The following is a 12,742-nucleotide window of genomic DNA, read 5'->3' on the forward strand; positions in this document are numbered from 1 at the left end:
AGAAAGCGAAAAGTAAGGTAACTCACGTGAAAGTATTTTGAAAATGAAGGTATGTCTAATTCTAGCAGCAACAAAATTGCCTGGACCACAGGTTTGACCAACTCCGTCGCCTCTGTGAATTCAAGTATTTGTTGAACTGTTACTATCAGTCTCTGAAAGTACAAAATTCAATGTGAGAACTAAAAAAACTGAGTTTGGCTCAAGGAAGTCGAATTAGCCGTCAATTTCATATCAATAACTGCCAATTTAGCATCGATCAATAATAAAACTAATATCAAATAATCAAATAAGTAATAAAGAAAAACAAGAGTTCAGTTCAATAAAAGAATTCCAATTAAGTAAAAATATAATCCTAATCAGGACGAACTGACTCTGCTACCCTAAAGGTCCACAGCCTATCCCTTACCACAGCCACAAGCAAGCCTAAATTATTTCTGTCAATAGTTAAAACTTTAGCATTCACTAATAATTAAGATAATATCATGTAAAAAGAAGTAATAAAGAAATTAAGAACTCAATTCAATAAAAGAATTCAACTTAAAAAGCAAAAAAATAAGAGTTCCAATTCAGGATGAACTGACTGCTACCCTAAAGGTCAGGTCCACAGCCTATCCCTTTCCACAACCACAAACAAGCCTAAATTATTTCTGTCAATAATTAAAACTTTAGCATTTACTAATAATTAAGTAAATATCATATAAAAAGAAGTAATAAAGAAATTAAAAACTCAATTCAATAAAAGAATTCAACTTAAAAAGCAAAAAAATAAGAGTCCCAATTCAGGATGAACTGACTGCTACCCTAAAGGTTTACTACCTATCCCCTATCTCTACCATAACAGTACCTAATTTATTAACAATCACAATTAATAATATAGTCCTAAATAATGATAAGGCTAATATCAAACAGTCAGAGCAATAAAATACAGCTGAAGTAAATAGTTGACATAACTTCATTTCACAATAAAGAAAACAAAGACATCAACTGAATAAAAGCCTTCAAATTAATAGATAAATATAAAAAACTTCTACTCCAGGATAAACCAATTCCACTACCACAAAGGTCTTATCCTATACCACTACCATAAAGGTTAATTGATTATCAATTAGCATTCAATTAGAATATCAATTAGCATTAACTGATAAAATTTAGTTATGTCACATCATCAAATAGCAATAAAAAAGAGCTCATTTTAATAAAAGAATTCACCTAGGAGGTATTAAAGGTAACAGTTCTACTTCAAGATGGACAGACAGCTACCCTAAATATCAACTGCCCATCCCTTATTACATCCATAAAGGGGCCTATCTTATTAGTATTAGTAGTTTTTAATTTAGCATTAGTTCATAATTAAGTTGAAATTATATTAAACACTTTGCAAGAAAGGACAACGAAGAGTTCAGTTTAACAAAAGAACTCCGGTTAAGAAGGATTAAGGGTAATTGTCCTTCTTCAAAATGAACTGAGTCCGAGACCCTAAAGGTCCAATACTTATCCCCAACCCTTACCATAAAGTGATCTCAATTATTAAGTATAGTAATAATATTAGTAATCATATCAAAGGAACAAAGCAGTAATATTTGGTTGAAATAAATAGTAAAAATCAAAGTAATCACGATAAATTCAACTCAATAAACATATAAAAATAAGATATTAATTCAACAAGAGAAATCAATTTATGAATTCAAATATTACAGTTTACTTTAAGATGTACTAACTCCACCACCCTTAAGCTCCAGTACCTATTCACAGCCCATATCATAAAGGAATCTAAAAAATTGATAGTAATAATAATACTCAAAAATTATAATAATAATCAAGCTAACATCAAACGATCAAAATAGTAATATATAGTTGAAATAAATACTTGAAATCAAAATAATTGAAATAAATCCAATTCAACAAGAGAATTTAACTTAAGAATTGAAATATTATAGTTTACTTTAAGATGTACTAACTCCACCACCCTTAAGCTCCACTACCTATTCACAGCCCATGTCATAAAGGAATCTAAATTATTGATAGTAATAGTAATACTCAAGAATTACAATAATAATCAAGCTAACATCAAACGATCCAAATAGTAATATATAGTTGAAATCAATACTTGAAATCAAAATAATTGAAATAAATCCAATTCAACAAGAGAATTTAACTTAAGAATTGAAATATAATAGTTCTACTTCAGGACGCACTAACCACACTACCCAAAGAGTCAAGTCACCAATCTCTGGCACTACAATGTGTAGTATTTCGAACGAAATACTACATAGTCCTAGTCATTCAATGTCTCTTTCCAAATTATAGTATTGCTACTGCCATATTTGCACCTTTCTAGGTCCTATTCTGTTATTCCAAATTTCTGGGTTTGAAATCTTTGCATCTTCTCCTTCAGAAAGAGTCGATAAACACCAAACAATAGTAAATTGATGACTATGTTATGTACAAACTCGTTATATACTGAACTACATAAGCACTAACAGATGATACCATGGAAACCAAAAAAAGAGAAAATTACTTTTACCAAGGAGCAGAATATTGACTTGCCGTGCTTGAAGCTCTGCTTATTAACGTGCATGCCCGTGCTTATAATTATTTGCTTGATTATATATGTTCTTGTTGTAGGTGCTTGCTTGCTTATATTATTGCTTGCTTATATATGTTCTTGTTGTAGGTGCTTGCTTGGGTTTCCATTAAACCATTAAACTAAACCGAAGATATTGCATGGTGTCAGAAGTAAAACAGTAAACATGGACAGCACACCACATCCGTCCTTGGACTGGTCATCGACGACCCTAAAATCGGCCTGGAAAAGGTTCAGACAACACTGTGAGTTAATGTTCTCCGGACCACTGGAAGGCAAATCCCAGGCTGTCCAGTGTTCGTATCTATTAATATGGGTTGGTGATAAAGGAAGAGACATTTTCAGCACATGGACTCTAACAGATGCCGAGACAAACAGGGTTCAAACGTACCTTAATAAATTCGGAGCCCATGTTGAACCCATATCAAACCCCAAAGTGACAAGATTCACTTTCCACAAGCGAGACCAAGGTAATGAAAACATTGAACAATATGTGACCGACCTCAAGTTAATTGCTAATGACTGTGACTTTGGTACCAGCAGAGATTACCTGATAAGAGATCGTCTTGTCTTTGGAGTTAAGAGTGACAGGATTAGAGAGAAATTGCTAAGTGAAGGATGGACATTAACCCTTACCAGAGCAATAGAGATTTGCCGTGCCATCGAATCAGTACAGGAAACCCAAGCGCAAATGACAGCTGCTAATAAGACTTCAGTCTTATTAGCAGTCTTATCAGTCTTATCAGCCCATGATGAAACAAGAGATAGATGCCCTGCAGAAACAGTACAACAACAAGGAATGCTATTTCTGTGGTGCAAATTATACCAAGAATCATAACTGCCCAGCCAGGGGCAAAACATGTTCAAAATGCAACAAACTGAATCACTTCGCCAAAGTATGTAAAAGCAAAGGTGTGAATGAAATAAGCAAACAAAAAGCAGGAACAAGTGCAAGTGAGTTGATGATTGACCCTGTCAACAGCATGCTAGTGAAACATGGAGATGGGCCAGATGCTGTAATAAGAATTGTTGACCAGAAACTAGACTTAGTCTTCAAAATAGACACAGGAGCTGAAGCAAGTGTTCTTCCGGTCAGCGACTATAATAGCATGGTATCTAAACCTCGTTTGCAACCAACAAAAGACATTCTAACAAGCTACTCCGGAGAAAGATTACAGGTTTTGGGGTTTGTAGAGCTATGCATCTGCTACAAGGAAGGTGAGAAACAGGTTCACCAGTTTCATGTGGTCAACACTGATCGCAAGCCAATCCTTAGCAGAAAGACAAGTCAGAATATGAAATTGATCAAATTCATTCTGAATGTACAGAACGAACCTGCATCCACAATGAAACCCGAAACGGCCAGAATACTGGAGGAATATGGAGATGTTTTTGAAGGTGTAGGAAAACTCCCGGGGAAGTGTAAAATCCACTTGAAAGAAGGAGATGTACCAACAGTACAACCACCAAAAAGAGTTCAATTCGCCCTACAAGAAAAACTCAAAGAAGAACTTGATCGCCTTGAAGTCATGGGCATCATTGAGAAGACAACTACACCAACTGAATGGGTAAACTCAATCGTAGTCGTCCAAAAACCAAATGGATCTCTTAGGATTTGTTTAGATCCAGTCGACCTAAACAAATGGGTGCAGCGTCCTTACCACCCAATACCATCGTTTGATGATGTAGCAGCAAAATGTTCAGGATCTAATACATTTTTTAAACTGGACGCAAGACAAGGATATTGGTCCATGGAACTAGATGAGGAGTCATCCCTCCTAACCACCTTTAGCACTACATTTGGTAGATATCGCTGGAAGCGATACCCATATGGAGTCAAATCAGCACAGGACGAGTTCCAACGGAAGATGGAGGAAGTCTTCGAAGGACTCGACATTGGACTCATAATAGATGACATTGTTGGAACAGCAGCAAATACAGAAGATCATGATGCTAAGTTGAGGCTGGTATTACAGCGAGCCAGAGAAAAGAGAGTAAGGTTCAACCGAGATAAATGTATTTTTAATGCTCAAAGCATTCCATACTTCGGGCACTTGCTGACCACTGAAGGGATCAAAGCAGATCCAGAGAAGACAAAGGCAATTGCGAACATGCCAGCACCAGAATCACACGAACAGCTACAGGTGCTCCTAGGCATGCACAATTATTTAGCAAGATACATCCCAAACCTCTCCACTCTAAGCCACCCTCTCCGTGAACTGTCTAAACCCAAAACTTACGACTGGACAACCCAGCATGAGAATGCAAGGAAGCAAATCCAAGCCTCAATCTGCAAAAACCTCTCATACTTTGACCATAAGAGCAGAAACGTAGAAGTCATAGCGGACGCCTCTCAACATGGGCTAGAGGCCCAACTAGTCGTCGACAACAAAACAGTTGCCTTTGGATCCCGGTCCCTCAGCGGAGCAGAAAAATGGTATTCGCAAATTGAGAAAGAAATGCTAGCCGTAACATACGCTTGCAAACACTTCCGCCAATACATATACGGTAGAACAACCACTGTAACCACCGACCACAAGCCTCTTGAGTCAATACTTAAGAAGCCCATATCCAAGGCTCCACCACGACTTCAAAGAATGATAATAGCAGTTCAGAACTATGACATACAAGTCATATATCGCCCAGGCTCCGAGATTCCAGTTGCAGATGCCCTTTCCAGATTACACTTGCCCGAAACAGATCCAGACACACAGCATGACTCCGAATTTGCAGTACTCAGCTTTCTCAGATCTGTCGCCTGTTCCAATATTGCACATAGGGGAGAAAATACTCTTTTTAGCAAGAATAAAAGAAATATGCGACTAATAATATGACAGAAGGCTTAATTGTTTTAACAGATCCATCTTAGATTATTCATCGGAATCCTCCCCCTCCCCACATATACAGGACATTTTTCATAGAAATTATCATAGGATTTATGGCAGTCATGGTTGGTACATGGATATATTTATATACATCATATATTCATGAAACATGTTCACCACACACATCCAGAACATGAAAAAGACTCTTTTTTCAATGACTACTAACTTAAAAACCAACACAGTGTTGTATGAGTTGTAAATTCCATTATTCTTGCTTTCACTTAAAATTTTTCGCATCCTGACCAACGGTCTGCGCAGCGAAGGTGCTGATCTCTCATTCTCTGCCTTCAACCGAGAATGCATTGCGTGGTTGGGGGCAAATCATCTGATACTTCCTGTGTTTTCCCCCAAGATTTTTCCAGGTACCCGTTTAGAGCTGGATCAACTCTAGTTGAGCTTATAGAGAGTCACACCGTTGACTCCCACTCTATGCCAAAGAGAATGCCAACATCAAGACTCAGGCCCCTATCCTCATGGAAAAAGGACTTCAAGTGTAGCACGATAACCGCTCGGCTAGAACGGCTCAGCTGAATTAAGTGGATTCAGCGGGAGCAAACGAAACATTTCTAATAGCTTTTATGACCGAACTTTCATTTACAGTTAAAATAAAACGAAATATCATAATGTTGAAAACTTTTAATTATGACAATGAATTTTAAAAGAAAAAAAATTATACAAATGCTAATAAAAGTCTGAATATTTCAGCTTCATTTCCGGAAGCCTTTGTCAACGGAGAAATAGGGAGAAATTCAAGATGTGCCTAATTTTTCTCCTTTTTTACGTATTTTCTAGTGTATGTTCATTTGTTCAATCTATTTTTTCTCTATTGGCTTTGAAAGATCAAAATAAAAGAAAAAAGCGTTTTTCTGTAAATACTTATATAAGTTTCAAAATTTAGGCTTTATCCCCAAATGCCTGTATCAACTGAGAAAAATAAAAAAAATAGATTTCTTCTATCTGATGATTGTCTGTGTGTTTGCCTCATTTCTTTATGTTCTTTATTTATTTCCTTTATATTCATTTATTTATATTCTTTATGTTCTCATTTCTTTATATTTCTTTCGTGAGTTAATTTTTTTTTAATATCGTTTTCATCTCCTATTTTCCTCCGTCAATAAAGGCTTTGCAAAGAAAAAGAAAGGAAAAAATCAGAATCAATCGAATTTCCTTTTTATAAACACTTAAAAAGAAAAAAAAAGATCAAAAAGGTAAACAAAAAGAAAATCATGGAAATGCAATCTAAAAATAAGCGCTGGCTATAAAGGTTTCCTCATTTTTTGTGTGTGTTATTTATCAGTGTATATGCTAATCGTTTAATCCATCCCACCCCTTCCCATTGATAAAGGCTTTGAAATTATCAAAAAACGAAAAACAAAAGGAATACAAGCAATAATAAAACTTACTAATAATAAAATAAATAAAACATGGTTATATTTTATTTTTATAAAGGAAAATGAGTCAAAAAGGAAAAACGGAAGAAATACAAACGATTTAATACAATAAAAATATATACACTGTATTATATTGTTATATAATATATAGTAATATATAAAAATATATATTATTATGTTAAATAAAAATTTAGTACAATAAAAATATAATAGAAACTTACTTCATCAGGATTTTTCAGTTGAGGAGCTTCATTTTCTAGCCTTAAAAGCTAAAAAGAAAAAATTATTTAATACCATTTAAAATGTATACATTTACAGAATGTAATCTACGGAAGTAATTTACAGAATCTATCTAAGATGATACAGATGATAAAAAAAACTACATATTTTAATTTATATTGTATTTTTATTTTATATATTTCAATGTCTCTTTCCAAAATCATTATTGCTACTGCCCTAATTACACCTTTCTGGATCGTATTCTGTTCTTCCAAACTTTTGGGTAGGAAATCTTTCCATCTTCTACTTAAGAAAGAGTCAATAAACAACAAATAATAGTAAACTGATGACTATGTTATGCACAAACTCGTTATATACTAAACTACATAACGTACTAACAGAGCATACCAGAGAAACCAAAAAAAGAGAAAATTACTTTAAAATAGGGGAGAAAAATGCTGCATTAGAAGTAGGCCAAAATCTTGACCAGCTATTTTTTTTTAATGTTTTGTAAAAGCGTGATTTAATCTGGAATTTATAACTTTAAACAATTGGCTGGTTGATTAAGTTCATAATTATGGACCTTTTAAATTATTCAATAACTGATTATTGTTTAGTAAGATACGGGAATTACAAAGCCTCATCAGAATTAAGTCAAAACTACAATATTATCAACATTTCTTACCCGGAACTAATAGAGGATACCAGCGAAACAGGAAAAAGAGAAAATCACTTAAAAAAACGGAAAAAGAACAGAAAAAAATAAAAGAAAAAAATCATTGTATTAGAAGTAGGTCAAAACCTTGTCCAGCTACTATTTGTTATATTGTTATATGTTATATTGTTATATGTTATATTGTTATATGTTATATTGTTATATGTTATATGCTATATGTTATATTGTTATATATTTTGCAAAAACCTGTGACACCGTTGCTAAAAGAGTCTGTAATTTTGCATTTTTGAACAATTAGTGTTTTTGTGACTCAGACACAGCCTCGTATATTCATAAAATATTATGGCTTTCATATAATATTATGGTTATAACATTATTCATATAATATTTAGACGTATGAACAAACCTAAAATGACCACGGACAAGTTTTAATTTTGATGTCCTTCATACTTAAACAATTTGTAAATTTTAACAACACTTATGTTTCATAGAAAAGTTGTATGAATTTTATGTCAAAAACATACTCCCAAAGATACTGAAACTCCCTCCCCAAACCCCAAAAAAGAATATCCGAGTACAGCACGATATTAGCTGCTTCTTCAGTTCCTCCACATAAACCTTCAAAATGAGATGTTCAGGTTTTTGTTGCAAAAATGTGTTATAATTTTATAACTATATATTATATAATATAGATATTATTATATAAAATTGATGTATCAATTTTATATTATTCTTGATTTTGAATATCTTGATTTTGAAGAGCTCATATGGCACTTGTGACGAGGCAAGAAGACCTAAGAGCCAAGAGCTCATATGGTATGAGCTCTAACAAAATTATAAGAATCAATAGATTGATTTAAAAGGAAAATCAAAGGCTTAATGCCGGTGAGGATTTAAAATAAGAGTTCTGAGTCACGATGTCCTTCTAAATATCAAAATTAATTATGATCCGATCACGCACTCGTAAGTTATAAATGCCTCATTTTTTTTAATTTTTCCTCTCCCTTTAGCCCCCAGATGGTCGAATCTGGGAAAACGACTTTATCAAGTCAATTTGTGCAGCTCCCTGACACGCCTACCGATTTTCATCGTCCTAGCACGTCCAGAAGCATCAAACTCGCCAAATCACTGAACCCCACCCCCCAACTCCCCCAAAGAGAGCGAATCCACTACGGTTACGTCAATCACGTATCAAGGACATTTGCTTATTCTATCCACCAAGCTTCATCCCGATTCCACCACTCCAAGTGTTTTCCAAGAATTGCCCCTCCAACTCCCCCCAATGTCAAAAGATTTGGTCGGGATTTGAAATAAGAGCTTCGAGACATGAATTCCTTCTAAATATCAAATTTCATTAAGATCCGATCACCTATTCGTAAGACAAAAATACCCCAATTTTCACGTTTTCCAAGAATTTCGGTTTCCCCCTCCAACTCCCCCCAATGTCACAGGATCTGGTCGGAATTTAAAATTAGAGCTTTAAAGCAGAAGATCCTTCTAAATATCAAATTTCATTAAGAACTGGTCACCCTTTCGTAAGTTACAAATACCTCATTTTTCCAAGTTACTCCCCCCCCCCAACTCCACCAAAGAGAGCAGATCCGGTCTGGTTATGTCAGTCACGTATCTAAGACAGATTTTTATTCTTCCCATCCAGTTTCATCCTGATCTCTCCGCTTTAAGTATTTTCTAAATTTCCGCCCCCCCCCAACTGCCCCCCAATGACGCTGGATCCGGTTGAGATTTAAAATATGAGATCTGAGTTACGAGGTCCTTCTAAATATGAAGTTTCATAAAGATCCGATCACTCCTTCGTAAGTTAAAAATACGTCATTTTTTCCTATTTTTCAGAATTACCCCCCCCCCCCCCCCAATAGAGCGGATCCGTTCCTATTACGTAAATTACGTATCTAAGACTTTTGCTTATTTTTCCCACCAAGTTTCATCCTGATCCGTCCAATCCAAGTGTTTTCCATGATTTTAGGTTCCATATAGCTTCTTATATCAGGCCGTAGCTTCTTGAAGATGCTACAAAATGTTTGCTAGGATTTTGCTCTATTTCCTCTAATTGCTTAGAAATCTTAGAAAAAATCGTTTCAGATCGCCGATAACATCCCTAGAGACCATATTGTTTAGCTGGTATAATTAACCTGCTATTTCCGCCAATGAACAAGTGCTATTTGAAAGGTTTTTGACAATCGACAGTCCTTAAAGAATTGAGAGACAGAAGACTACCCTAACTTCAATTTTGAACCTCGATGTTTTCAAGTTCATTTAATCACGGCCTTAAAACATAAAATGCTTTCAGTAAAGCAAAAAATACACTCGGGCATATTTCGGCTTCACAACAGTTATATCACAGAAGGGGTTAATTTTCTTTAAAAACTAAGGGTATTCAGATTTGGCATGAAATAATTAACAAAAATTCAATCCATTTTCTAGGTGGTATATAAGAGACTTTACAGTGATTCAAAGGTTGAAGTGGTTATTAGCTGCCCAGTACTAGGTATCTTGCCCAATTGGTGTTTTTATCTGGTCAGCTGAATAATGTCAAAACCTTGTACAGTGATTCAAGAGACTTTACAGTGATTCAAAGGTTGAAGTGGTTATTAGCTGCCCAGTACTAGGTATCTTGCCCAATTGGTGTTTTTATCTGGTCAGCTGAATAATGTCTTTGTGAAAACATTGGGATCAGTTATAAAAATATATCATTTTAAACAATTAACAAAAATAGAAAGAAGGATACAAATCAGAATAATATGTACTAAATGATGTTAGGAGGCGGGTTGGAGTGCAGCTTCACTCCTATTTGTGATATTTATGAGGTTCTTATTACGATCAATCAATTACACGATTTTATTTCTGCTCGATTCAGCCTTTAGTATCAATAATTCCTTTTTATAAAAAGCTTGTTCAACATTTTCTAATCTTTTTTCTATCAAACATTAAATTATTAAACTTAAATATTTAATTTAAAGATTACTACAATAGGGTTTTCAGTATAGAAAGAAGAAAAAAGTGAAATCTCCGTTTCTTGTATATTGTGTATCCGTTTTCTTCTATTGTGTTTATGTATGGTTCATCAATTCTTTTTTGTGATATTTATGTTAATATTAAGCTCAACAAATTACATGATTTTATTTCTGCTCGTTTCCACCTTAAAATCACCAATTTCTTTCCTTAAATTTTTTTTTCTAACTTCAATCTAAGCAAATTCAATTATTAAACTTGAGTATTCAATTTAAAGGTTGCCGCAAAAGGGCTTTCAGGATATAAAGAATAAAAAATCAGAATCTCTATTTCTTTTGTCTTCCATGGTGTTGCCAGTGTTGTCACACTTATCCCCTACATTTTTGTTTAAATAAAGGTTTACTCTCTATATCTTTTAGTCTCTTGTAAATTAGTATAATTGTTTTAAGCTCTACCGAGAAAGAGACTGGAGAATTGGTTTCAGAGAAAAACTAGTCTAGAGAATTTCTAGACTTAGAGAACTTGAACTTGTTTTTAGAACTATACATCTAGACAACTATACACCTATAACCAAGAAGTATTTTCACTTCTAATTCAAAACTGTCATAAAAAAAAAAATTATCATTCCTGAAGCAAAATCTTGTAGAGAATCCGATTGTATACCTGAATTTTGTTCCAAAACAGACCAAAAAAGGAAACAAAAGTACAGATTTTTATTTTCTTTCAAGTTAAAACAGGGAAAATCTTTCGGGAAGTTACTTTTCCGCTATCTATGCGGCATCTTGTTTTAGCCTTCTTTTTATTCAAGAGAATGCAGTCGAAATAATTACAAAAAAAGATTACACCATACTTGAAACGAAATCTTACATATTATCCCATATTTAGCATCACCTTTGAATTATAGTTGAAACTCAATGAACTTCGCCATTAAACCTTTGGGGGAGCCTCAGGGATTTGTACAACATATTCAATATATGTCTGTTAAATTACGAATAAATCGTATCATATCTATCCAAAACAAGATCAAAACGAAAGAAACCAAAAGCAGAAAACTATAATGACCTATAAAAATGTATAGAGCCATATACTTAGGTTTGGAAGAATAGAAAAAAAAATTAAGTAAAATTTAAAAATGCAATGCTATCATAATGGATACTAGATCTTAGAAATCATGCGTGAAAAGTAAAACGATAAAAATTTGAAATACTACATGCTAAATGCTAAAAATTATGCTAAAAGTTTAAAACAAAACAAGATAAAAACGAAACAAGAACAAACGATTCCAAAACAAGATAAAAATGAAAGAAAGCAAAAACACAGAAAACTATAATAAACTATAAAAATGTATAGACTAAGTGCCCTTTGGAGGAAACCTTCTATCAGCCATAGGACCAAGATGCGCATATACAATGCTTCGGTGGGATCCGTCCTTCTTTACGGAGCCAAAACCTGGCCAGCGACTTAATCTGTGCTTAACACCGTAAATATAGCCCAAACTAAACATCTTCGCCGCATTGAAGGACTACGCTGACACGATTTTGTTAGCAACGAGAACCTCCTGGCGTTAACTGCTCAAACGCCCTTCTCAGTCCAACTCGCCCAATGAAGACTACGCTGGTACGGACATCTCCTTCGCATGCCCCCCGGCACTCCCGCCTGAACGATTTTTGACTTTGATCCCGTGCTGTACGGCGGAAAACGCCCAAGAGGTCGTCCCCCAACCAGATGGAAAGACATGACAGGTGCCTTTCTTAGTCATGGCAAATATTCAGGAGGATGTCCACGTCCTTGCAAGAGAGCGATTTAAGTGGAGACACCATGTAGCATCCAGCTTTGGCTTCGCTTCGCTACTCAGGAGGATGTCCACGTCCTTGCAAGAGAGCGATTTAAGTGGAGACACCATGTAGCATCACTCTCGACGCTGGAAGCATTTCGGAAGAAGCATTAACTCAAGTATGTCAATATAATTAGGTTAGGAAGAATAGAAAAAAAAATTAAAGTAAAATTTAAAAATTCA

The 12,742-nt window shown here is 34.6% G+C and overlaps 1 protein-coding gene across 1 annotated transcript in view; it reads right to left on the reverse strand.

The window, feature by feature from the left end:
• LOC136039527 (serine/threonine-protein kinase SMG1-like) overlaps positions 1-12,742 on the reverse strand; it is a gene marked incomplete in the record, with an annotated part of 282,681 nt that overhangs the window by 248,960 nt on the left and 20,979 nt on the right. Inside the window, 2 exon segments of the mRNA XM_065723331.1 lie at positions 27-152; positions 7,082-7,129. Coding sequence (XP_065579403.1) covers positions 27-152; positions 7,082-7,129 — 174 coding nt within the window.

This window comes from Artemia franciscana, chromosome 19 (genome assembly GCF_032884065.1).
Source record: "Artemia franciscana chromosome 19, ASM3288406v1, whole genome shotgun sequence".
In the NCBI taxonomy this organism is placed as follows: Eukaryota; Metazoa; Arthropoda; class Branchiopoda; order Anostraca; family Artemiidae; genus Artemia; species Artemia franciscana.